At 41.8% G+C, this 27,509-nt stretch overlaps 1 protein-coding gene and 1 long non-coding RNA gene across 2 annotated transcripts; one reads left to right on the top strand and one right to left on the bottom strand.

Moving 5' to 3' along the window:
* Nucleotides 1-1,554: 1,554 nt before the first annotated feature.
* LOC118995811 (uncharacterized) lies at nt 1,555-4,182 on the bottom strand. The gene is made up of 3 exons (XR_005068364.1): nt 3,970-4,182; nt 3,089-3,743; nt 1,555-2,090 (listed from the first exon to the last, which is right to left on the bottom strand). It is a non-coding gene; the product is annotated as an uncharacterized LOC118995811 (long non-coding RNA).
* A 262-nt stretch (nt 4,183-4,444) lies between these two features.
* Nucleotides 4,445-27,075, top strand: SLC46A3 (solute carrier family 46 member 3). The gene is made up of 6 exons (XM_037058897.1): nt 4,445-4,552; nt 5,037-5,242; nt 11,226-12,096; nt 12,924-13,007; nt 16,129-16,285; nt 25,735-27,075. Exons 2-6 carry the CDS (start codon nt 5,054-5,056, stop codon nt 25,817-25,819), a joined length of 1,386 nt encoding a protein of 461 aa, XP_036914792.1. The 5' UTR covers nt 4,445-4,552; nt 5,037-5,053; the 3' UTR covers nt 25,820-27,075.
* The last annotated feature ends 434 nt before the right edge of the window (nt 27,076-27,509 follow it).

Genomic DNA, 27,509 nt, shown 5'->3' with positions numbered 1-27,509 from the left:
ATGCCAGGTAATGGCTCGATTCTCCCACTCTTTTTATGGGAATACCAGAAAAAACTTATTTTTAAAGAATTCATTTACTTATTTTTAGAGAGAGTGGAAGAGAAGAGAGGAAGAGAAACATCAATGTGTGGTTGCCTCTTACGTGTCCCCCACTGGGGACCTGGTCTGCAACCCCAGCACGTGCCCTGACTGAGAATTGAGCCAGTGACCCTTTGGTTCACAGCCCATGCTCAATCCATTGAGTCATACCAGCCAGGCAGGAAAACTTACTTTGAACAATGTTACACATCACTTGGTCTCACTTGGCTGGGGCATACTGTTTACTTAGTTAGTCCACTTGTTTTCTCTTTCTGACATTAAAGTATTTCTACTTGGAGTCAATGGGATCATGAACAGTGTTATAAAACAGGCACCGAAATCAAGTGTCAATGCTTGATTAAAAAACAGTTCAGAATATGCTTACATTAATACTTCTAGGTCACTGAACTGAAAACATAAAATGTCACAATCCTCTTGGAGGATTTGCCCTGCAGAAAACACCCTGTGGACCTATGTTTCAGAAAAACTGCTGGGAAGACTGTGCCCAGTGAATGGCCACTCCAACTCTCATGCCTAGATTTTATTTTTGACTTCAGAGTCTTCGAGGGAAGAAGGCTGGTGTGGTAGCCTTCAAGGAGCAACAATAGACAGTTGTAGTTACTGGTCTGTGGTGACTTCCATAGATGGTTTTAGAATCATCTTTACTCTTCATTTAGTCCCATCTTTTCTTACCATATAAATAGACACTTCTTTGATAATTAACTATAGGGTGCTAATTTTATTTTATTTTATTTTATTTTATTTTTTAAAATATTTTGTTTATCTTTAGAGGGGAAGGGAAGGAGAGAGGGAGAGAAATATCAGTGTATGGTTGCCTCTGTGAAGGACACACAATGTATCGTGTGTCCCCTGCCGGGAACTGGCCTGCAACCCAGGCATGTGCCCTGACTGGGAATCGAACCGCGATCCTCTGGTTCGTATAGGGTGTTAATTTTTACTTCATCTACAGTGCCTAGTAAGTGATGGATTACAACTGACAGTTGGTTAAGGCTTCTTCAGAAAGTATCCAGCCATGTATATGAAAAATAGAGACATTTATTAAAGAAGACACAAGCTACAAGAAACATTGTGCATAGGACAATGACGCCTCAATCCCCTTCAAAGTAGGCACCCTGGGTGCCTACTGGGACCTCACACAGTTCTCCCACTCACCATCAGCTGTCCTGTCATTTTTTTCCTGAATCTCATCAATGGTCTGAAAGCTCTTCCCTTTCAAAGGTGATTTTAATTTTGGGAAAAGCCAGAAATCACAGGTGTAGAGGGCTAACACACCCTTGGTGATCCAATGTTTCACCAAAAGCTCTGCACAAGATGTGAGGCATGAGTGGGAACATTATCATGATGAAATGGCCAGTCACCAGTTACCCATTGCTTCAGCCTTCTGAATCATCTGAATAGTTTCCGTGGAGGAATGTTCCAGCTTAGTGCAAAACTGGATGCAGATTTGTTGCTCCACTTGCTCAGTCATTTTGAATGCAATGGCCACACAGTACACATGCTCACTCACCATTGTCTACCTCCCCCACCTACTAGTACAGCAAAGTCTTTATGGTTCACACATGTGTATTCCAGTCCACTCTTCCTGGCTGCCAGGTTACATTGATGTTGCACAAACCATTCTTGTTATATTAACAATGGCTGAACTGTTTCCAGACCGACTCGTATGATTTGGGGTGGGAAGGAAAGATGATTATCACGTGGAGCTATGCATTGAAATAAATTAAGAAGGCCTGGCTTTTTGCATTTGTGGAAGAGCAGGAACTGAGAAGCCTGGAAGTATATCAGTGTGTTGCCACCCTTCAAGGCGAGGTAGGTCCATGCTGTTTGTGCAGATGGAAAAATATTCATGGAGTCGTTGGGATGTCTGGCATGCCTTTATTCATGGGTGGGCAAGCCACACATGCTGCAAGCTGTGTCTGCACGTCTCATGTTGTGTCTCCTGCTCCCCAGCATGTCTCTCGTCATCATCGCCCCCAGCAGGGAGTCCCTACCTGTTTAAGTACGAGAGGGGAACAAAGCTGGAAAACTGCCAGAACATAATATAACATAACATAATTCTGTGCATGTGAGCCCACTTCATGTTATGGAAACAATTTATTGGACCCAGTCTTAAGGCTGTGAGAACCCTAGTTATCAGGCCCCTCCAAGGCTGTGGGAACACTGGGTGTTCCCCTTAGCTACCTGGGTTAAAAGCCGGACTGCCTCCACTTACCCTACTATCAGATACTAATTCTTACTGCCCATAAGAAAGAACATCTTCCAGAGCCCTTTTCTTTCTATGGACTTTCATGAGAAGTCCTGGTTGGGGACAAAGAGGTCCTTAAAGCTATTTACTGATACTTCCTTCTCCTTCTGAGCACCTGATAGGAGTGAGCTTCTCCACAAGGTCCTGTGACTTGCTGTGGTAAATTGAATGTGAGCAGGAGTGGACCTATCATTTCTAGGGGAAGCCTTGAAAAGCTGGTGTCAGATCCATCACATTCTTCTCTCTCTACCCCCATGCCAGCGTACTATTCAGATGATGGTTCCATTAATCTGTGTCCACGAGTGAAAGTGGTTGGGAGTAAAGCCTTCCAGTATCCGGAGATGGACAGGCAGCTCAAGAGATAAAAAAGACTTACTATTTTAAGGTATTGAGATTCAGGGTCTGATGCTGACATTCTTAATTTTTCAGTGGCCAAACACCTCAAGTGGTCACTGCACTCCCAACAGTGAAGAGAGTGAACAGGAGGGTCTAAACCAGGGGAGACACTTGGGAAGTGGCTTTGGCTAGCACAAACCTGGTTTGTTCTCATGATAGTAGTCTCCATTACACAGTGCCTTACAATCCTCAGAGGCATTTTTGCATTGATTATTTTAGTTCTTCCTGTGTTCTCAGGGGTAGTCAGACCTCTACCTCTCCCTTCCAGGCAAGCTCTTCCTGGGCAGAGTCAGATGGTCTCGTTGTCCCAGCCTACTCTGAATATGTGCTGCAATTTAAAAATATTACCTGTTTTCCTAGGAAGCTGCATCTTCTTCATAATTTCATATCTTCTTTCCAACATCCACACTCCATGGTTTCAGACTCATAGTAAAGGCTTTACAATGCTGGTCTGAAGAAGTTGAGAAGTAAGTTCAGCTGCAATTCCAATGTTACAAGTTGATGAGTAGTAATTAGGATTCAAATCTAAGGCATTTCACTCATTCTGTATCTTATCAAAAACAAGACCACTCCATAATCTTGTTCTAACAGAGACAGATTATGAACATTACCTAAACCACAAAAATGACCAAAAATGACTATGAAGGCTGCTTCTGAACAATAGTGGCTTTGCCTCCATCTAGTCTTCACTCCTTCTAAATACGACTTTTTAAGACACCCAGACATGAACTTTCCCCACCTCCTAATACCATCCGATCCAGTGCAGGCTTTGCTTTTTTTTAGCCCTTCTCAAAACCACAGAACATAAACCCCAATTCCATAGTAAATTGTAAACTCTACCGCGATACTCCATGGTTTCCCATGAATGCATTCCTCCTCACTACGAGCTGCAAGACATAATAAACCCGGCTTGGTCACAGTCGGGGTATGTTCAGGTGGGCTTACCGGAACCCACGTGCAGTCCCTCTAGTGCTCCAGGGCTGGAAAGGGTATATGACCACCCCTGGATGGAGAGAAAAATGGAGATTCACAGAGATGAAATAATTCGCCCAGGTTTACACACCAGGAAGAGCCAGTGAGCACATTCCAGGCGAAGGCTAACTCTGCCAGGAGCACTGTATCTCCTGCCCCCGGTGTACCCTACCCCATCCCCCTCCTCCGCCTTTCTTCTTAGGGCCTTTGCCCGGCCCCCCGGAATGCAACCAGGACCAGCAGGGCGAATACGCTACTTTTGCAACAGATCGACCGTGTGCTTCTGTGAAACACATCACGGACCCGCACTCGTTCGAAGACCGCGGCGCCGGGGCTAGCGCCCGCAGCGCTGCCAGCCCCAGGCCTAGGCCTCTGGGCTCTGGCGCTGCGCAGAGCGACGTCTGGGTGGACCAATCACGGGGGCCAATCGCAGAGGAACCGGGGCTACGGTGACAGCTGCGGCGGCCCCACCCGCACCCCGGCGGCCCCGCCCCTCGGCGGGCGGCGGGGCTGAATCAGCGCGAGGCCCTACCTGGCCGCACCGTGGGCTCCCTGCGCAGGGTCTGCTACACTCTCGCCTCCTGGAGTTCCCGGGGCTGTGCCGCCGAAGGTCTGCCGGGGAGCGGACCAGGGAACCGTCGCCCTGGTCGCTGTGGACGAGGAAGCGCCCTTTCCTCGCTTTGTCGTCAGATAAGGGCCGGCAGGTGCCTCGGATCCAGTTCCACGGAGGTTGCTCTCCGGTTCTGGCGGCCCGCGCCTCGGGACGCCGGCTGCTCGGGAGGCGGGGAGGAGCGCAGAGCACACCCGAGGGACCCCAGGTGCAGGAAGACTAACAGTGGGGTGAGTCAAAACAAAACCAAACCGGCCCCTTGAACGTTGGGAGCTGCTTTCTAAAAGGCCCCCTTCCGTCCGATGTTAATGAGCAGCCAGAAGACAGTAACAAACAGTGGCGCAGCCTCCGCGTCCCCGGGCAACCTCGCTGTTCTGCTTAGGAAATCCCGCTGGCGGCGACCCACACAGGAACAATGGTGTGATCACTGAGTCACCAAAATGGGTAACAACTTAGTATTTTATGGCGTTGTCTTAAAGGCGGTGTAAGCCCTCCCAAGTCCTGCTCTTTAAGTTGAAGTCTGACAGCCTCAGGTTTACCGAGCGCCCTATTCCAGCGCAGACGCTAACTCATTTTTAGTGCTTACTGCTTTCTGTCCCCTAGTTCGCTTGTTTACGCCACAAAATTCCTCTAACTTTCCCGTCACTGAAATTCAAGCCTCCAGAAGAAGAATGCAAGTCATTGTTTCTTTTTTCTTTTTTTTGTGGAACTCAGCTACCTACCCAGGCACTATGAAGATTTTCCTCGTGGAACCTGCCATTTGCCTGAGCACGTTTGCCATGACCTTGATCTCCCCCCTGACGACACAGTACGTGTACAGGAGGATATGGGAAGAAACAGGCAACTACAGTATTGCGCCTGAGAGCAATATTTCTGAGTGTGAGAAAAACAAAAGCAGCCCTATTTTTGAATTCCAGGAGGTAAGAAATTAAAATACACAGAAAACATAAGAAAAAGGAAAGTGTAACAGGGTTTTAAATGAAAGAGAACATGACACGCACCTTACATTGACCCTTCAAGGGTCTTGGTGAAACTCCTAAACCCTAAACCAAAGTGCCTGTCTTTGGTTCTCCTCCTGTTTGAAGTTTCCGGACACCTTTCATCTGCCTCTGCCCCTTAAAAACATCCCTTTTCTGACTCTTCCTCTTTCTCTCAGAAACTTTCAGAGCAGTCTCATCTCTTCTGTGACTCTCTCCTTCCTCCATCCCCCTCCCAACCCCCCAAAAGGCTGATTGTGTACCAAGGCCAGGACCAATGAATGTTCTGTGGACAGTGCTGGGGCAAAGCGTGGTGCTTCTGCCTTTCTTTTGTTCCCTTCCTCCCAGCTCCCGCCTGGTGTCATCACCAAAGACTGTGGGGCCAGCCTCTGTCATGGGGTGGGAGGTGGGACAGCCCTGGCCATTCATTGCTTGGTTTTATCAAGTCAGCTTTGACTCCTGTGTAGGGGGACATCTGGAGTGGAAAGCAGTCATTTTGCTCTGAGGACACTGAAAATATTTAGCCAGATATTACAAAGTCTTTTCTTCTTCCTCTCCTCCGCCAATTTTTATTAATTTAAAACCAGAGGTCCATCACCACTGTCCTGCCCCTTCAGGCAATTTTTAACCAAGTCTACCAGTGTCCACATGCAAAGGACATGGCATCCAGATTTGGCTTCCCACCCCCAACAATGCCTCAGAAAAAAAAAGGCCACATTTACAAACTTTAAACTCTTCCTCTTGAAGATATTTTGTGATGGCCAAGGGCGGTGCTGCCTCCCCAGTCAACTGATGAGAAGAGTTTACATGAATCCATCCTGCCTGCCGGCACTGAGGTTGTCTTCTCAGAGGAAGGGAGCCCAGGTGTGACTGGGGGAGGGGTCTGAGCACTGGAGAAACAGCAAAGTGCCCTGGCAGGGAGGCCCCAGCCCACAGGTGGCAAACACAAGGCCTATGGGCTGGAATGCAGCCCTCTGCCTGGTTTTATCCAGCCCAACACCTTGTTTCTACCTGGCGGCAGTGCCAAGCTCCTCGCCCCTAGTTAAGGAGTAGTTACATTTGTACAGTCCTAAAATTACATTTGAACCTTTGAAGGCAGCCACCAGGCTGATGTGGCCCTTGGTGAAAATGAGTTTGACATCCCTGCTCTAGCCCTTCCTGAGGGGTTCCCCCAGATGTCAGGCACACCTTTTGGGGGTGAGTCCTGGCTGTTTGGCACAGCCCCCACTGTTAACTCATTTCTCACTTTCTCATTTCCATGGGAGAGATTTTTGTGGCACTGATCATTTCTGGACAGTCATGTAGACACCAAGGCTCTAGCCTAGAGTGAGGTCATAAAAATAGAAAGGCCAAGGTATTACCTCATGGTTATTCTCCTATGATCTGTATGTCATTTCCTGGGAGTGAGAAGGTTTATTAGGCTCACCACACCCCTGGGAGCAGTGGAGGGAAGGAGGAGGAGAGAACTGGAACATTGGAAAAGTTGGCTGCCCTTCCCTTGTCAGAGTGAGGGAAGACAAGCCTGGGTCCAGCCCCCTTGGTGGCCTCTGTGACTTGTGCAGGTGATGAGTTGAGTGTTGGCTTCACCTGTGTCCTGACCCAGCTGCTGAAAGCCCCTGCTGCCTGGAGCAGTGGTCTCATTTTGCGCATTTTTGCCAGATTTTAAAGTTAATTGACTATCATTTCATTTATTGTTTCTCACTTGGATTAATATCCAAGAGAACGTACTGCCCTAAATCCCTCCCCTTAACGTTGGTGCTCTGAGGCCACAGGTGCATCTTCTCAGACTTGGGAACTGGAGACCAGCCCCACCCCCACTGTCAGTGAGGGCAGGCCATGGCAGCCTCTTCCCTTTTGCTCCTTAGGATGGAGGGACAGTTTTGCTTCTCGGCAGCCACCATCAGCCCTTCTTGTTGGCCCCTTTTCTGGATACTGTGCCTGTGCAGCTTCTCAGACAATACTCTCTTCTTTTCAAATCCAAAACACAAATGTCCCTCTTTCCTGAGCTTCTGTCTCAACACCCGGCTCTGCTGGGTGGATTCTGGCCACTTGCTCACTGAAAGAAGTGTAGCAGCGTGTGGCCTGTTCCTGTTACAGACAGGGTCGGTTCCTGGCTGAATGAACAGATGAATGAATGATTGCTCCAGCTCAAATTTTTCTTGCCATTCCCCTAAAAGGTCAACAGTGTGTAAAAAGGGTGCATAATCCAATAATGTGTTGAGCTTCTTGCTGTTATAGCTTATTTCTTTATCATTCCTATATAACAAGTATATATACATGTACATGTACTGGAATGAAAACATCGTGAACTTCAAGAAAGAGCTGTAAGAGTAAACTGAGCTCTTTCATTTATATTTAACATTTAAAAATCTGGATGGAAGTCCTATTTTCCACCCATTTAGGGATGAGATCTAATATATAAAGACACACATATACATATATATTCCCGTAAATAAATATTGATCTAACCTATTTTTCAAATCTTCAACTTTTCTGAGCCCTGTGACAATGAGGTCCACCAACACTTCCCCCTGGCAAAGAGATCAATCTCTAAAGGACCTCTGAACGAAATTGGGAGGCTGTGGGAAGGAAACCCTGGGCTAAGGGTAAAGAGGTAGAAAATTCTAGGCCTGTTTGTTGACTTTTGTGGAGGAAGGAATTTCTAATCCCCTTTCCACTCCCTCCTTTGCTTGCTAAATGGTTCATTTTGAAGTTCAATTCATCATGGGGGTCCATTCAGACAACTTTCAAGACATGGATTTTGCTATTGGAGGGGACAACCTAGGGTTCCCAACAGATCACAAAGTTGTTCTTACTCAACAATTTGTATATAAACTTTTAATAACTAATATAATCCCTTGTTATCAGCAGAAAAGGCATATCTTCCATTTAGTTGGAATTAGTGCAAACATTTTGGCCTATGAAATTGTGACTCCTTTAAAATTGCCATTACTTTCCTTACTTTTTCCCTATCTCAGTACATTGTCATTCTGTCCAGTGTCAGGGAGAAAATAGCACTTTTTAAAACTCTGATTTCTCCCATTTAGCCTTATATATTATATTATTGTACTTCTCCAAGGTTTAAAAGGTACACACACAACTTATGTCTTAACTCTGACTCATGTTTGAAGCATGCTTTAAATTTATTAAAAACTGTATTTTAAAACATAGGCTAGAGACGAGGAGTGTCGCCTGTGAAAGCTTGGGTAGGGATGACAGCAAAGAGAAAGGAGAAGTCAGGACTCAGGTGGAGTGGGGAAATGGAAGGGGGAACCCCAAACAGAATGTCTTTTGACAAGTTGATTAAAATATAACTGTTTCATTGATTTATTCAACAAATATGTATCTGATGGCTACTATATCTGTGGCAGATACAAAGACGTGCTCAAGAAGTCTGATCTTACAGATATAAAATGGCTAAAACTGAGTGAGCACTGACCACGTACTAGGACCTTGTGCCAGCACATTATATGTACTTTAATTTAACTCTTACAAACAAACAGCCTGCAAGGTAGGGATTGTTGTGATCCTCCCTTGTCCGAGACAGAAGCTTTTATAGAAATAATTTGGTCAGGGTCACTTGTGTCTGCTAGCTGTGCCAGCAAGTTCCAGTCATATTTTTCTTGATTATTCATTCAGTCAATATTGAGTGTCTACTCTGTGACAAGCACTGTTCTAGAAGGCAGCAGTACTGTGGTAAGGAAATTAAGGTTCCAGCCCTCCTGGAGCGTGGGTTATAGTGGAGGAGGCACACAATGAGCAGATCGGTTAAAACATGTCCTGGCCCCAGAGGGAATAGAGCACTGGATGGGGTTAGTGGAATTGCTTTGAATTAAGAGATGTGTCCTAGTAGGCCCTCTAAGGAGGTGACATTTGAATTGAGGAAATGAGCTGTGAGACAGTCAGGGGGAGGGGACAGCCAATGCAAAAGCAAATACGCATGGCATGTTTGAGGGGGCGAGAGGAAGGAGGAAGTGAAGATGAAATCAAAGAAGTCACCGTTTGGGGCTGCCCGTGCTCCCGCCACCGCCACCACCACAAGGAATGGGATGTATTCCACTGTGAGGACAGCCACTAGGGGATTCTGAGCAAAGGAGTAACAACAGGAACTGAAGTGCGTTTGTAAAGATCGTGAGAATTGCTGTGAAGATCATTCTGACCGGCTGGATTTGAATCACATTCCTCTGCCACCAATCTTAATCATTGTGCCAAGAAGTACAGCTGGGGAAGGGCAGTCGTTGTGTGGAAAGGTCCAGAAGAAAGGGAGACTACATCCATCTGGACTGTTCAGGAAAATCCGGGTTGGACTGTGCCTGGAACTTAGTATTTGGGAGCAAGCAGGGACAATGCTGGAAAGTGAGGTTGGACCACTTCTTGGTGGCCTTCTCACCAGACTAAGGAGTGTCAACACTCTCTAGCAGGCAGTGGGGAGATACTGAAGCTTCTAGGCAGGTGAGAGGTGTGAGGATAGCGTGTCTATGGTCTGCGAGGTGAGAGGACTGGCCCTGCTTATGGAATTGGATAAAGAGACCATCAGATGCCAGGGTGGTCCAGGGGAAGATGAATGAGAGTTGTCACTCCGCTGTCACTCCGTGGGACTGTAAAGAAAGAAAGGGGCCTGAGGAACATGGGGTGGCAGAATGCACTGTGTGGGTGGGGCACAGGTGAGGCAAAGGGAAAGGCCAGAACCAAGATGGCTAAGTTTTCAGGCTGAGTAATGAGAACATTTTCTGGCCACATGGAATTGTTTGAATTGCATGATCGTATAAAAATAGAAATGGGCTCACTATTAAAAAAAAAGAAAGCATTAATTCAGTAATTGATAATTTTGTGGCTCATCAGTTGTTTAGGATGCTTTCTAAATATTACATGAATGGATCTTTTTTTAATGAGCTTAGTAACCCCCATTATAAAAATGGCACATACTCCTTATATAAAATTTGGAAAATACAGCCCTGGCTGGTGTGGCTCAGTGGATTGAGCACGGGCCTGCAAACCAGAGGATCGTGGTTCGATTCCCAGTCAGGGCACATGCCTGGGTTGCAGGCCAGTTCCCGGCAGGGGACACACAATATATTGTGTGTCCTTGGCAGAGGCAAACATACATTGATATTTCTCTCCTTCTTTCCTTCCCTTCCCCTCTAAAGATAAATAAATAAAATATTTTTTAAAAATTTGGAAAATACAGAGAAGTGGCAAGCAGGAAATGCTTCTAATATCACCCCATTTTTTTCTGTCAAATCACTAGTGTAACAGTGGTTACGCTACCAGTCTGTGTGTGTGCATAGCTGGTTAGGTCCTAAGGGGAGCTGAGTTTATCTCATTCCTCAGTTTACCTCACTTTCCCATTTTTAGTCAGTGCAAATCTCCTATTTGGGTTTATCTTCATTTTTTGTAAATAAAGGAATGTTTCTCCCTAATCTATTTGTGGAAATACGTGCAAAAAGGACATCAGAGTGCTTCCTAAAGAACATCTATCAAATGCGACACACATGATATTCACTCCCCTTCAGCCTAGAGAGAAAGACATGCCATGGGAAAGGATGTTGCTCTGGTGTTGGAAGAGCGATCTGGTCTCGCAGTGCTAACTGTCCGTACAAGAAAGAGAAGTCAGTGCCTGGCCAGTCCCCAAGGCCTTGAAGTCTGTGGGTCTCCTGTGTGAAACAGACACACATTGATACACAGATTTTTACTTTTACGGGTTAAAGTGCCCACCTCGGAACTTGAATTCTATGACTGAGCATTGATGATGGTATCGCCATTTGACATTTGCTTTGTGAACTGGATGAAAGTTTAAGCTGTGTGAACCCATACACCAGATTTCCCATCCCTGACCTTCCGGCGACATGTAGTACACATCATGCTGTCTCTATGTGCTTTGTACACACCTCTGTAAACACATGGTCTTCTTTTTATTTCTTTGCAGGAAGTTCAGAAAAAAGTGTCTTTTTTTAATCTGCAAATGGACTTAAGTGGATTAATTCCTGGCTTAGTGTCCACGTTCATGCTTCTGTCCCTCAGTGACCACCACGGACGAAAGTTCCCTTTGATTTTGACTTCAGCCGGTGCTCTTGCCACCAGCATCTGGCTCTGTTTGCTTTCCTATTTTGCCTTTCCCTTCCAGCTTTTGATTGCATCCACCTTCATTGGGGCCCTTTTTGGCAATTCTACCACATTTTTTGGTGCCTGTTGTGCTTACATAGTTGATCAATGTAAAGAAGAGAAGCAAAAAACAATTCGAATAGCTATCGTTGACTTCCTACTCGGGATTGTTACTGGATTAACAGGACTGTCTTCTGGCTATTTTATTAGAGAATTAGGTTTTCAGTGGTCCTTTTTCATTGTTACTATAGTTCTCACTGTTAACTTGATTTATATTTTATTTTTTCTTGGTGATTCAGTGGAGGAGTCTTCATCTCAGATTGTTTCCATATCATGTCGTGAAGGCTTTAAAAACCTATTTTACCAAACTTACATGCTTTTTAAAAGTGCTTCCGGTGAGCGACGGTCTTTGCTCTGTTTGTTACTTTTCACAATGTTCACTTATTTTTTTGTGATAATTGGAGCTTCCCCCATTTTTATCCTCTATGAATTGGATTCACCGCTCTGCTGGGATGAAGTTCTTATAGGTTATGGGTCAGCTTTGAGTAGTGTCTCCTTTTTGAGTAGTTTCCTGGGAATATGGTTTTTTTCTTACTGTATGGAAGACGTCTATATGGCCCTCATTGGAATTTTAACCACCATGGTGGGAATGGCTTTGACTGCTTTTGCCAGAACAACGCTGATGATGCTTTTAGGTGAGTGACACATGTAGTCTTAAAAGTAACTGTGCATGAGGTTTATGTAAAATGAATTTAGTCTTTTGGGTGAGAAACGTTAATATAAAATTTTCTGTTGAATGCATTCTAATTCAATTAAAGGTAATTTGTTAACAGCTAGTTTGCCAGAAGCTGAGAACCAATCTGCTTTAAAAAAATATTTTACATAATAACCACATTTGGAATAACCACAGTTTTCCGAATGTACATATTTTCCAAAAAATTGTTTTGAGGAACATCCTTCTTGTGAATCAGTTCTTCACAATAGCTTTCACCAGACTGAGTGTTTCTTAAAATGCTTCTAAGCCTAACTCCTGTAAAAAATTGAAAACAGTTATATAAAGTATATAGTACAAATTTGGAAAAAATTCATACTCATTGAATACATTTAAGAGAAACCTTCTTTATGGCAAATTGGTCACTGAAAGAATGCTAACACTAAAAGTGTTAAAAATCTGAAAGTGTTAAAAAGTCTGAAAAGTCAAAAATAAAAAACACACAGAAAAAAACTACACGAGAGGTTACTACAATAATTAGGGAAATAGCCCATCAATCCCAGTTGGCACATCTGGACCAAAAACTTCCACTAACGCGTGTTCTTAGTGCTGGAATTAAGAATATAAGAGTAAGCTGGCCTTAAACTGACCTGTCTTGAGTCTATCTTAACTCATTCTATAGAATCCTACCTTTCATTCAATTTTAGACACCATCACTTAGGATGCTTATAGAAAAAAAATATTTAGAGAGAAAGTCTTTTACATTTAAAGTTGTCTGTTAGTTTTCTGATTCCCAACTGTCTCCTACAGTCAGGCTGCCCTTCCTCTTCACCATTGTGCCGCTCTCTGTTCTGCGGTCCATGATGTCAAAAGTGGTTCGTTCTTCTGAACAAGGTAAGTTGAATTTGCATAAGGACTATAATGAATCTGCAACCTATACTGCTCAAATCAGTGTTTGCTTCTTCAGAGAATCCACAGCGCTTTATCTGCACAGACTCCTTTTGAATTAAGTGGTCAGTTCTGTGTTAGGAAGAGGCTTCTCTTCAGACAAGGGAGCCCCTGCCCAGGGCCACATGTTTTAGGAGGCCTGCTCTGGCCAGGCCCTGCCCCAACAGGAGAGGAGACCTCAAGGCCAGGCAGATATGCCCTCTGGGAGCCCACAATACTTCTCCCCTTTTAGACTACGCTCTGGGTACCTGGACTCCCATAATTCCCACCCAAACAGCTCTGGGATCATGTCCAGTGATGCCTGCATGATCTTCTTCCTTTGGTTTGGGTGGGAATTATGGGAGTCCAGGTACCCAGAGCGTACCTGGACTCCCTTCTTCCTTCTTCCTTCCTTCTTCCTTTCTTCTGAAGGAGGACTATGAGCCCAGTGTGCTCACCTCGAGGCCAAAGGGGTAGCCAAGCAGTGACTTTTTATAGGAGACCTGGCCTAGCCTTGGAATTGCAGAGCAGGGTATCCCCAACCATGTGTGAAGGGCCCTTTCTGAGCAGGATGGAGTGAGAGGTGGGACACGTGGTGCGCTGCAGCCTGGAGACGGAAGGCCAGCACGGTCAGGTTCCTACAGGGGGTTCTCACAAGTCCGAGAATTCTAAATTCATGTCTGACCTTCCAAAGCATTACAAAGGTGTGTTTTCCAGAGTAAAAAAAACAGAACGTATCTTAGTTAACAGTTTGTTAGTCAGAATTATAACTTTTAAGCAGGGCAGGGAGAGAACACAGTTGAAGGGGGAGGACAGCAAATAATCAGTACAAAAGGAAAATGAAAGTTAAATTTCTAGTAGAACTAGTGACTAGTTAAGTATCAGGTATATGGAGTTGTCCTTTGTAACACCTGAATACTATTGAACTTTGGAGTTTTCCTTTGTTTCATGTCTTAGGCTGGTGCAAATGTTCACATTAATTGTTTATGAATAATTCACAGTCAGGCTTTTCTATTTATGGCAGTTTAGTCAACACTGGGCAACACTGTGTAATTCAATAAATTAAAAAATATATTTCTCAATTCTTTTCCACTCATAAGATAGAGTCATATATTTACACAGCTATTTACAGATTATATGATGGTAAATGGAAAACCACTTAGGAATTTAAAAATTTGTAAGTATAGTTTGTAAAAATCTACTTGCGCCCTGGCTGTCGTAGCTCAGTGGATTGAGCCTGGGCCTGCAAACCACACGATCGTGGTTCGATTCCCAGTCAGGGCACATGCCTGGGCTGCAGGTCAGTTCCCGGCAGGGGACACACCAGAGGCAACCATACATTGATATTTCTCTCTCTCTCTCTCCTTCCTTTCCCCTCTAAAGATAAATAAATAAAATCTAGAAAAAGAAATTAAAAAATAAAATAAAATAAAATAAAAATCTACTTGCTTTCTTGAATCATGCAGTGGTTATGACACTAAAAGCACAACAATAAAAGAAAAAAATAGTTAAATTAGACTTTAATCAAAAACTTTTATTCACCATCAAGAAAGTGAAAAGACAACCCACAGAATGGGAGAATGTATTTGCAAATCATGTTTTGATAAGGAACTTATATCCAGTATATATAAGAATTCATAAAATTCAACAGCAAAAAGACAACTGAAAAGTGGGCAAAGTATTTGAATAGATACTTCTCCAAAGAAGATATACAAATGGCCAATAAACACATGAAAAAAATGCTCAGCATCATTAGGCATCAAGAAAATGTGAATCAAAACCACTGGATGGCTAAAATGAAAAGGATAGCATTGGTGAGGATGTGGAGAAATTGGAACCCTCATACACAGCTGATGGGAGTGTAAAGTGATATAGCCATTTTCCAAGACAGTTTGGTAGCTCCTCAGAAAGTTAAATAGTTACCTTATGACTCAGCAGTTCCATTCCTAGGTATGTACCATGAGAAATGAAAACACATGTCCAACACAAAATTGTGTGCATAGATGTTCACGGCAGCATTATTTATAATAGCCAAAAAGTGAAACCAATGCAAATGTTTCTGAACTGATGAATGAATAAACAAAATGTGGTATGCCTTTGCAATGGAATATTATTTGTCAATAAAAGGTAAAGTACTGACACATGCTACAACATGAACCTTGAAGTCATTACACTAAATGAAAGAAGCCAGTCACAAAAGCCACATATTATCATACAAATATGATTCCATTTATATGAAATGTTCAAACAAGGCAAATCAATAGAGGCAGAAATTAGATTAGTGTTTTCCGGAGGCTGGGGAGAAAGGGAGTGATGGGTACAGAGTTTCTTTTTGGGGTGATAAAAATGTCCTAAAATTAGTAGTGATGGTTGCCTGGCTCTGTGAACATACTAAGAGCCATGGAACTGTACAGTTTGAAAGGGTGAATTTTATGGTTTGTGATTTGTATTTCATGCTGTTCATGGGAAAAAGAAAAAAATCTATCTGACTTAGAGTTAAAATAGACTTGTCAGGATGCATAGTTTATTCTTGCTCATATTTTTATTTAATTTATAAAGGCTTTTAAAAAGTCACTTCATATTGTTTAATGTACTGACATTTTAAAATGTTTAATTTACATTTTGGAATTCCCTATTGTGAATTGTGACCATTTTTAGCTTTATCCTATTGTCATTGGAACCACTACGCATTATCCTAGGGCACTGTGTGTAAGGGACTTGAGCATCTGCAGATGCGGGTATCTCCAGGGGCCCTGGACCCAGTGGTCCAAGGGCACCGAAGAACAAGTGTAATTTTCGACCGTAGGGGGAAAGGAGGTCAGTGCCCTTAATCCCTCCCCATGCTGTTTAAGGCCAACAGTATTGTGTTTTCAGCATCTCTCATGTCAAGTCGAAGGACAACTCTTCACGTCAGTTTCTTCACCCACAAAATGGATAACTGACTTCTCAGAAATTTTGAAGGAATAGTTTTCACTCACCAAGCTGCGCCCCCATGTTTGTTCTTTTTGATGAATAACAGTTCATTCTTGTTTGTTGCTGTGTAACTCAGCCTTTTCTTTTTTTCCCCCTGTACCCCAACCCCAAATAGGGACCCTGTTTGCGAGTATTGCTTTCTTAGAAACACTTGGTGGAGTCACTGCAGTTTCTACCTTTAATGGAATTTATTCAGCAACTGTTGCGTGGTACCCAGGCTTTGCCTTTCTGCTGTCTGCTGGTCTGTTACTAATTCCAGTGATCAGTCTATGGTATGTACTTAGTTTTAATCATTTTGTGAAAGGACAATTAATTAAATGAATTTCCTAATCTCACCAATAAAATTGCATAGATTTGTTGAAGTGTGGCTTCAGAATGTACTTTTCTCAAGAAATTTGGACATGAAGACATCTTTCAATAATTTTGGAGACTTAGGAAAAAAGAGGCAGTGACATGGCTGATGAGAACGAGGAGAAAGAGTGGGTCAGAGAGAGATTCTGAGAAGTTGCTCCAGTCTTTTAAAATATGAACAATTGATTAGATTAGCACCAAAAGCTCCCCTGGTTGGAGCATCACCTGGTACAGCAAAGGGTTGTGGGTTCAATTCCCAGTTGGGGTTTATACAGGAGGCAACCAATTGATGTTTCATTTTTAAGTATATTTTATTGATTATGCTATTACAGTTGTCCCAATTTTTTTCCTACCCTTTACTCTCTTCCTCCCTATACTCCCCACCCTTACCAGTTCATGTCCATGGGTTGTACACATAAGTTCTCTGGCTTCTCCATTTCCTATACTGTTCTTAACCTCCCCCTGACTATTTTGTGGCCTACCTATTCTGCTTCTTATTCTCTGTACCTTTCCTCCCATCTTCCCCCTCCTCCTCCCCAATGATAACCCTCCATGTGATCTCCATTTCCACGATTCTGTTCCTGTTCTAGTTCTTTCCTTAGTTTTTATTTTTTAGGTTTAGTTGTTGATAGTTGTGGGTTCCCTGTATGTTTTTCTTTAATTCACTTTGTGTAGCCTTTGTTTCTTTCTTCATTTTGCAACTGAGCTCAACCAATTCTGTGAGCATCCTGATTACCAGTGTTTTGAACTTTGCATCTGATAGGTTGGCTAGCTCCTTGTCACTTAGCTCTTTTTCTGGAGCTTTGATCTCTTCTTTCATTTGGGCTGTATTTCTTTGTGTCAGCGCACCTGTTACATGTAATAGGTAGAGTCTTAGGTGTTTGCCAGGGCAGAGCAACCCTCATTGCTGCTTTGTGGTGCTGTATGTGGGGGAGGGGTCAGAGAGGGAACAATCTTGCTTGCTCTTTTCTCATCCCACTTTCTGTCACTTCCCTTGCTTCCCACAAGAGGTTTGTGCCCTTTAGGTGCTAATTTTTGGGCAGGTGAATTTGTGCTCGTTTTAGGACCCTGTGGGTGTTTCCAACGTACTCTCCTGTGAGGCTGGGAGTTTCTCCTGTCTCCAAAATCCCCACAGATGTTTTCCTCAAAATGTGGTTTAGAGTCCTTAGTTGCTCGCACTGAAACTCAGGGTTCCAGGGTCCATCTAGCTTCCCTGCTTTCCCCCAGACCATCTTTGAGCGAATGTGGGATTGCCAACATGGTCCTCCACCTGCCTCCTCACCTCGTCCTCTCCACCTTGCTGCCCATCTCTGCCCTTCCTACCTCTGGTTGAATGTTTCTTCAATTCCTTGGTTGTTGGATTTCTATGCAAATATTTCTCTGGCAGTTCTCATTGTTCTTTGTTTTTAAATTAGTTGTTTTCCCCTTTTGGTTGTGCGAGGGAGGGATGCCTTTCTGCCTCTGCTTCCATCTTGATCCCTCCTCCCAATGTTTCTCCCTCACATCTTTCCCTTTCTCTGTCTCTCACTTCCCTACTTCCTCTCTCTCTAAAATCAATAAATATCCTCAGGTGAGGACTTTTAAAAAAATAAAATAAAATTAGCATCTTAAGCCCTGGCTGGTGTAGCTCAGTGGATTGAGCTCGGGCCTGCGAACCACATGATCACGGTTCGAGTCCCAGTCAGGGCACATGCCTGGGTTGCAGGCCAGTTCCCAGCAGGGGACTCACGACAGGCAACCATACATTGATATTTCTCTCCTTCTCTCCTTCCCTTCCTCTCTAAAGATAAATAAATAAAATCTTTTAAGAAATTAGCATCTTAAAATATATATATATACACATATATATCCAAACTATGGTTTCCTAGAGTATAATATCCTTTGCTGGCCCAAAGACTACTGTAAGACGATATACTTTAATATGGATTCTTAGATGAATGAAAAGAGCAAATAGCAGGCAATGACCATTAGGAATTCTCTTTCTAGAGTTGTCTTGTTTAGTGACTCCCTTTTTAATTGTCAGTATCCAAATAAATACAAAGTACAAAATGCTTTTGATGAACAGTATATAGAATGAAAAGATAGAGCAGAAGCATAAACATAAGAGAAATGGTTATTTCACCCTTTGCCTTTCAATTAACAAAAAGCATAAGTTATTAGGTAAGTGGTTGCTGAAGTGCCCAAGCAGTATATTTGACACATTCTTGGGGCCAGTGCCTTGAGCTGAGAGCTCATTCCCTGTCTCCACTGGCTGTGGCCCATTCCCCATGTGATAGCACAGCCCTGATGCCTCAGGAGAAGAAGGTGGGCATGGTCTTCAGGCTGCCTTCTCCTCAGCACTGTGAGAGGTGGCTGTGAGTCAGGAGGACAGGACCTACCTATACAGGCTGTAGGCACTCTCCCAGGACTGTGAACTCCTTAGAGCATGGATGTCAAACCCATTTTCACTGGGAGCCACATCAGCCTCACGGTTGCCTTCAAAGGGCCAAATGTAATTTCAACTCCTTAACAGTTAAGGAGTAGTTACATTTATACCATCCTAAAATTATTTCAGCCCTTTGAAGGCAACCACAAGGCTGATGTGGCCCTGGTGAGAATGAGTTTGACACCCCTGCCTTAGAGGGTCAGCTCATGTCTCATTTATAGTGGGTTCTCTGTACATATTATCCCAATAGAGCTCTGATACTTCAGTCTGTATAAGACAGAGTGCAATACTATTTATAGTTCCTCTGTAATTTTTATGGAAAATAATTTTTACTAGGCATCATTTTTTTAAAACGAGAGTATTCACCTATCGAATTGGTACGTGCTCTGCTAGTGAGTACACAATCAGACAATCAACTTTGTACACAGCTGGTGGTGACGTTATTCAGCACTCTCATTTTCAGAAAGCAGTTCATAAATATGTATGAAAGGCTTTTAAAATGTTCATAGTATTTGACCCAGTGATTCCTTTTAGAAACCTACCCTAAGGAAATGATCAGTAATATCAATATTTATATATAAAGAAGTTTCTTATGATAAAAAATGTTTTAAATGACAAAAATGTCCAATAATGGTTAAATAAAATGGTGTGTCCGTATCATGAAAAATGACTTTAATAAGAATTGCCTACATGGGGAATAGAATAATGAATACTTTTAATTTTAGTCTTCAGATATTTAAAAATATTCTGTTATGAACACATTACTTTAATAACTGGAAAAATTAGTGCTACTGGATAAAAGGTAGTTGTCTTTCTAATTTTCTACTATTGTAAATGTTGTTGGTCTTCTGAGATCTTTTAACTCTGACATGTTCAATATTTTCAAAATTGAAATTACATGCTATGTTAATTATTTCCAGATGGCTTCTTGTCCTAGTTTCCATTACAGCTGGTAAGCGTGAACTTCAGCCACAGCTTTAGTCACAAATATTCTTTGTGGGCCATACATAGTAGACAGTGGGCCAAGTGGATATTCTAGGGATCTGGGAGAAAAAGGACTCATGCAGTTTTTACATTCTTTCCAGAATGCTATGGTTAATGAGCCCTTTGGACTAAAATAGCAGTATGTTCCTACTATGAATAATCTATTTGTTATTGTTGTTCAAGTACAGATTTCTGCCTTTTCCCCTGACCCCACCCTACCACCACAGCCACTTCCACCTCCCTCCCCTGTTTCCACATGCCTTTGTTATTGTCCATGTATCCTTTATAATTGTTCCTGCAAACCCTTCACCCTTTCCCGCTATAATCCCCTCCCCTCTGGTCACTGTCAGCCTGTTCTCAATTTCAGTGTCTTTGGTTGTATTTTGCTTGCTTGTTTGTTTTATTGATTAAGTTCCTGTTAAAGGTGAGACCATATGGTATTTGCCCCTCACCACCTGGCTTATTTCACTGAGCATAATGCTGTCCAGTTCCTTCCATCCATGCTGTTGTAGTAAGTAGGAGCTCCTTCCTTCTTTCTGCTGCTTAGAATTCCATTGTGTAAATGTACCATAGTTTTGTTTGTTTGTTTGTTTTAAGATTTTATTTATCTTTAGAGGGAAAGGGAAGGAGAGAGGGAGAGAAATATTAATGTACAGTTGCCTCTTGTGCGTCCCCTGCTGGGAACTGGCCTGCAACCCAGGCATGTGCCCTGACTGGGAATCGAACCACAATCGTCTGGTTCGCAGGTCCGCACTCAATCCACTGAGCTATGCCAGCCAGGGCTAAATGTACCATAGTTTTTTGATCATTCATTTACTGATGGGCACCTAGGTTGCTTCCAGCACTTTGCTATTGCAAATTGTACTGCTATGAACATTGGGGTGCGTAGGTTCTTTTGGACTGGTGTTTCAGAGTTCTTAGGATATAATCCTAGCAGTGGAATTGCTGGGTCAAAAGGCAGTACCATTTTTTAGTTTTTTGAGGAAATTCCATACTGTTTTTCATAGTGGTTGCACCAGTCTGCGTTCCCATCAAGAGTGCACTAGGGTTCCCTTTTCTCCACAACCTCTCCAACATTTGTGGTTTGTTGCTTTGTTTATGATGATGGTCATTCTGATCGGTGTGAGGTGGTATCTCACTGTGGTTTTAATTTGCATCTCTCTGGTAGCTAGTGATAGTGAGCATCTTTTCATATGTCTCTGGACCCTCTGTATGTCCTCCTTGGAGAAGTGTCTGTTCAAGTCCTTTGCCCATTTTTTAATTCAGTTTCTTGTCTTCTTAGAGTGGAGTCATGTGAGTTCTTTATATATTTGGGAGATCATACCTTTGTCTGAGGTATTATTGGCAGATATGTTTTTCCATACGATTGGTTCTCTTTTTATTTTAATGCTGTTTTCTTTAGCTGTGCAGAAGCATTTTATTTTGATGAGATCCCATTTGTTTATTCTTTCCTTGTTCTAGGAGACATCTCAGTGAAAATATTGCTGCATGGAATATTCCTGCCTATTTTCTCCTCTAGGGCTTTAATGGTTTCACAACTTATATTTAAATCTTTTATCCACCTTGAATTTATTTTTCTGTATGGTATAAATTGGTGCTCAGGTTTCATTTTTTTGCATGTAGCTGTCCAGTTCTCCCAACACCATTTGTTGAAGAGGTTATTTTTACTCCATTTTATGCTGCTGCCCGCTTTGTCAAATATTAATTGACCATATAGACTTGGGTTTATTTCTGGGATCTCCATTCTGTTCCATTGGTCTATGTGTCTCTTCTTATACCAGTACCAGGCTGTTTTGATTACAGTGGCCTTGTAATACAGTTTGATCAGGTATTGTGATCCCTCCCACTTTGTTCTTCTTTCTCAACATTGCAGCAGCTATTCGGGTTGTTTATGGTTCCATATAAATTTTTGAAGTGTTTGTTCTATACCTATGAAACATGCCATTGGTACTTCAATAGGTATTGCATTGAATCTGTAAATTGCTTTGGGTAGTATGGACATTTTGGTGATGTTAATTCTTTTGATCCATGAACATGGCATATGTTTCCATTTATTTGTGTCTTCTTTAATTTTTTTCTTCAGTGATGTGTAGTTTTCTACATACAGATCTTTTACCTCCTTGGTTAGGTTTATTCCTAGGTATTTTATTTTTCTTTTTGCTATATTGAATGGGATTTTTTTCTTGATTTCTACCTCTGCTGTTTCATTGTTGGTATACAAGAATGCCTTTGATTTCTGCATATTGACTTTGTATCCCACTGTTTTGCCAAATTCATTTAGTAGGTTGAGCAGCTTTTAGGTGGAGTCTATAGGATATTCCATGTACACTATCATGTCATCTGTATACAATGACAGTTTTGTTTCCTCCTTTCCAATATTTTCCAAAAAGATGCTTTTCCAAAAGGATGCCTTTTATTTCCTTTTCTTGTCTAATTGCTATGGCTAGGACTTCCAATACTATGTTGAATAGAAGTGGACAACCTTGTCTTGTTCCTGATCTTAGTGGGAAAGAGTTTAGTTTTTTTCCCATTGAGTATGGTGTTGGCTGTAGGTCTCTCATATATGGCCTTTATTATGTTGAGGAATGCTCCCTCTGTTCCCACTTTGCTGAGTGTTTTTATCATAAATGGGTGCTTTACCTTACCAAATGCTTTTTCCACATCTATTGATATTGTCATGTGATTGTTTGTCTTTGCTTTTGTTTATGTGGGGTATTACATTTATTGATTTGTGAATATTGTACCATCCTCGCATCCCTGGGCTGAATCCCACTTGGTCATGGTGTATGATCTTTTTAATGTATTGTTGGATGCAGTTTGCCAATACTTTGTTGAGGATTTTAGCATATGTGTTCATCAGCAATATTGGCCTGAAGTTTTTGTTCTTTGTTGTATCTTTATCTGGTTTGGGGATTAGGATGATACTGGCTTCATAAAAAGAGTTTGGGAGTCTTCCATCTTCTTGGCTTTTTTGGAATAATCTGTGAAGGATAGGGGTTAGCTCTTCCTTCAATGCTTTGTAGAATTCTCTTGTGAAACCATCTGGTCCAGGCCCTTTGTGTGCTGGGAGTTTTTTGATTATGGCTTCAATTTCATCTGCTGTTATTGGTCTGTTCAGGCTTTCTGCTTCTTCATTGAGTTTTGGAAGATTATATTTTTCTAGAAATTTGTCCATTTCACCTAGGTTTTCAAATTTCTTGACATAGTTCTTTGTAGCAATTTCTTACAATCCTTTGTATTTCTGTGGTATCAGTTGTAATCTCTCCTCTTTCATTTCTGATTGTGTTTATTTGAGTCCTCTCTCTCTCTCTCTCTCTTTGATGAGCCTGTTTAAAGGCTTGTCAATTGTATCTTTGCTGTCTTTGTTTTTGTTCTTTGAGTTCTTGTAGGTGTAGGTTGTTTATTTGAAATGTTTCTATTTTTTTTTTTTTTGGTAGGCCTGTATCACTATGAACTTCCCTCTCAGGACTGCCTTTTCTATGTCCCATAAGTTTTGAGTTGTTGTGAGTTCATTTTCATTTGTTTCCAGAAACTTTTTGATTTCTTCCTTGATCTCATTCTTGACCCATTCATTGTTTAGTAGCATGCTATTCAATGTCCATGAGTTTGAGTGTTTTGAGTTTTTTCCTTGAGGTTGGTTTGTAGTTTCAGTTCCTGTGATCAGGGAAAATGCTTGGTATGATTTCAATTTTTTTTTAATTTGCTGAGGCTTTTTTCGTGTCCCATCATGTGGTCTATTTTTTAAAGTGTTCCATGTGCATTTAAAAAGAATATGTATTTTTCTTCTTTGGGATGAATGGCTCTCTCTATATATATATGAGTTAAGTTCATTTGATCCTGGACATTGTTCAATATCTCAATATCTTTGTTGATATTTTGTTTGGAAGATCTATTCATTTTTGACAGTGGAGTAAGAAATCCCCTACTACAATTGCGTTATTGTCAATATCTTTCTTGAAGTCCTCTAAGATTTTCTTTATGTATTTGGGTACTCCTATGTTGCATGCATATACATTTACAATGTTTATGTCTTTCTGATGGATTCTTCTCTTAAGTATTATGCCGTGACCTTCTGGGTCTCTCTTTATGGCCCCTTTTTTGAAGTCTATTTTGTCTGATATGAGTATTGTTATCCTGGCCTTATTTTCTCTTTGTTTGCTTGGAAAATTTGTTTCTAGCCCTTCACTTTTCAGTCTGTGTAGGTCTTTTGTCCTAAGGTGGGTGTCTTGTAGACAGCAAGAGACTCTTGTATCTTGTATGTGTAAGTCATGCTTTCTTATCCATTCAGCTCTTCTATGCCTTTTGATTAGAGCATTTAATCCATTTATGTTTAAGGTTATTATTGATAGGTACTTATTTATTGCCATTTTTCATACCTGTATTCTTCTCTCACCCTTGCTTCCTTTTCTTAAAGTAGTCCCTTTAGCATCTCTTGCAGAGCTGATTTGGTGGAGGTGCATTCTTTTAGACTTCTTTTGCCTGGGAAGCTCCTTATTTGGCCTTCCATCTCAATAGAGAGCCTTGCTGGGTAAAGTAGCCTTGGTTGCAGGCCTCTGGTTCTCATTACTTGGAATATTGCTAGCCTTACTGGGGCTTCCTTGTATGTTACTTCCTTTTTCTCCCTTGCTGCCTTTTAGATTCTCTCTTTGTCTTGGAATTTTGCTATTTTAATTATAATGTGTCTCAAAGTGGGCCTCTTTGGGTTCTTCTTGATTGGGACTCTCTGTGTTTCCTGAATTTGTGTGACTTTTTCTCTCATCAGTTTAGGAAAGTTTTCCATCATTACTTTTCAAACAGGTTTTTTATCCCTTGCTTTTCTTCTCCTTCTGGTATTCCTATTATTTGGATATTATCACGTTTCATATTGTCTTGCATTTCTCTTAATCCCTCTTTGTTCTTTCTGAGCCTCTTTTCCTTTTCTTGCTCTTTCTGGGAGTTTTTTTCTATTTTGTTCTCCAATTCACTGACCCGATCTTCTGCCTCATTGATCCTGCTTTTGATCCCTTCTACTGTGTTCTTCAGTTCAGAGGTGTATTCTTCATTTTCTCTTGGCCCTTGCTGATAGTTTCTATTTTCTTTTTCATGTTGATATTATTTTCAGTGAGTTCATTGTAGTGAGTTCCCTGTAGTTTCTGGTAGTTCATTGTGAGCTCATTGAGCTTCCTGATAACCATTATTTTGAACTCAATATCTGATAGTTGAGTTGCCTCTTCATTTCATTTAGCATTCTTTCTGAGGCTTCCCCCTTTCCTTTCATTTGGGCATTGTTTCTTTGTCTTCCTATTGTTTGTGAGACTCTTCTTGTTAGCCTTTGCTTCTTAAATTGATGTGTTCTGACTCCCTGGATTTCTGCTGTGAACTTCTATGGTAAAAGACCTGTGAGATTCAGTGGTGCAGGTCCTTGATCTCCTGAGCTCACTGGTCTTGGGCTGTCATTTATGTTGGCTCTCTATGTCTTTGGGTTTTGATTGTCGTTGGGTCTTTCTCTGGTGGGTATTTCCTTCCAGCTTGTTAACTGAGGGTCATTCTGTCCACCACCTCTTGTATTCTGTTGTGCAGGTGTGGGCAGGTTGTGTTGAAGCTGGTTCTTCCATGTGTACAAGATTTTGAAACTTCTCTCTTGCTCTTGTTCAGTTGTTTGTTCTGGGTAGTTTCTCCACCATTTAGTTGTATTTCCAGATTGGTACTGGATTGAGGTCAGTGTGTCTTCTACTCCCTCCTTTACCCTCTTCCATTGTTATCTTGGTTGCGGTTCCTTTGTTGGTGAGTTTTCTCTTCCAGCAGGTGTACTGGTGTTCACAGCTCCCACCTACTCTGTAAGTATGGCTTTTGTAGTACGGCTCCATCCTATGAATACACTTCACTTTATCACAAGCCATGTTTACAAAAAGGTGGAATACAGACTGATTATTTATGTGTTGTCTTAGTCACAATTTTAACATGTCTTATTTGCTCATACAGTGTTGTCAAGTGCAGCAGCTGGGACAAGAGAAGCAGCATACTTCTTATCCAAGAAGAATCCAGTGAAGACACTTCAGGCACATGATTGTGCTTATAAAACAATGCATACACCGTGTGCTCCGACTTCTGAGACATACAGCTTAGCTCCACAATCAATACTTCAGGAACAATCAATGTTGCATGTCCTCCTTCTAGACTGAACAGTGGTAGAAGGAGTCCGGCCCCAGCTCCTGCAGGACCATACAGTTCAAGCACTGTGAATACCGTGTAATGTGTTTCTATTACAGAGAACAAGCCTCGAAATGCTTCACCCTTTCAGATTTATTAAAAAAACCTGAAACTTAATAGTGTCAGGAGGGGTTAAGACACCTGATACAGTGAAATACAATAACCTGCCTGGCATACTCCAGTCTCTCACACAGAGACTAAGGAAAGTGCCTTACCTCAGTTTCTCCTGCAAAATGGGGTTCTCACCTCCCTCCAGGATTTTGAAGGGCAACTATAAAAAATTATAATAAATCACTCACCAACAGAAAATAACAAAAGTTTCAAATATTTATCATTTTACCTCTTAGGTAATGCTTTGTTTTATAGAACCCACGGTATCTTTTCAATGCTATGGACACTGAAAGATTTTAATAGATGCAAAAGCCTTAAAACAGAAGCACATTAAAGAGTAGGTATTTTCACTTTTCCTGATGTGTTTCATCAGTGACCAGCATGATGATATTTCTACATGTAACAAAGGGGTAAACAAGAAAAAAAATCAGATTATAAATAAAACTGTTTCTAGAGATATGTGAAAACTGAGTAAACAGCCAATGGGGAAGTAAGTAAGATTACAGCACCAGTATTCATTCTGTATTCTGTCAAAGGGGGTCCATTTCTCGCTGCCTTACACCCGTCCTGGGATGTACCCTGGTCCCTACAAACACCACATTCTTTCATCTCTTTCACACTATCCATTTTCCCTTCCTCCCTGGCAACACTGAAACTTCTAAGTCTCAACCATACTATTGCTTCCTCTGTGTAGCATTGACATTTGTCTCTACTCCTACCCTGCCCACATCACTGTCCCCGCAGCTCTGCGTCTCCTTCTATCCTCGCATTTTCTATGGCTTTGTAATGTTTGTTTCCCCTACTGGACAAAGGACACCTCAAGGAGAGAGACAATCTGACCCCTCATTACATCCTCAATAAATGCTTGTTGAGCCAAATAAAAAATTTTGTTTTTACTTGCAAAAAGAATTTAAAGCTATGTATTTAATGCATCAGGAGAGTAACCATTGATATGCTATATTTGTTAAGCCAGCTTTGCAAATAAATTGAAAAATATGGTAACCCATGTGCTTTTTAAATTGGTTGATAGTATTTTCACAGGTCCTTCAATAGCCAATTAACTTCTTAGCAATCTCTTAAAAGCAGATAGAGTCTTCTGTTAGATAGCATGGCTTATGGCTTTTTTCCTATAGGGAAATCAGTGATTGCTAAACTAGCAAACAGCACTCATTTAAAATACTAGGAGTTCTTATTTCCAAGACCATTCCTTTTAGGTTTGGGAGCCCATGTGGGAACTGAGTGATATTCAGATTTATCTATTTTGGTTTTCCTTCCTATGCAATGCGCTTCCCAAAACAAAAGGACAAGTACTTTCCTGTTAACAAAATGCATTCTGTATCAACTAATTTTATCCTCTTAATAACCCTGTAGCACAGATCTGCATTTCCCTCACTTTACAGACAAGTAGAGAAGTCTGAGAGATGTGACTTGACCAC

This window comes from Sturnira hondurensis, unplaced genomic scaffold, assembly GCF_014824575.4.
Source record: "Sturnira hondurensis isolate 20B ecotype Veracruz unplaced genomic scaffold, ASM1482457v3 Scaffold0010428, whole genome shotgun sequence".
NCBI lineage: Eukaryota > Metazoa > Chordata > Mammalia > Chiroptera > Phyllostomidae > Sturnira > Sturnira hondurensis.
The sequence above is the reverse complement of the archived record's forward strand: the minus strand, read 5'-3'. Positions and strand labels throughout refer to the sequence as shown.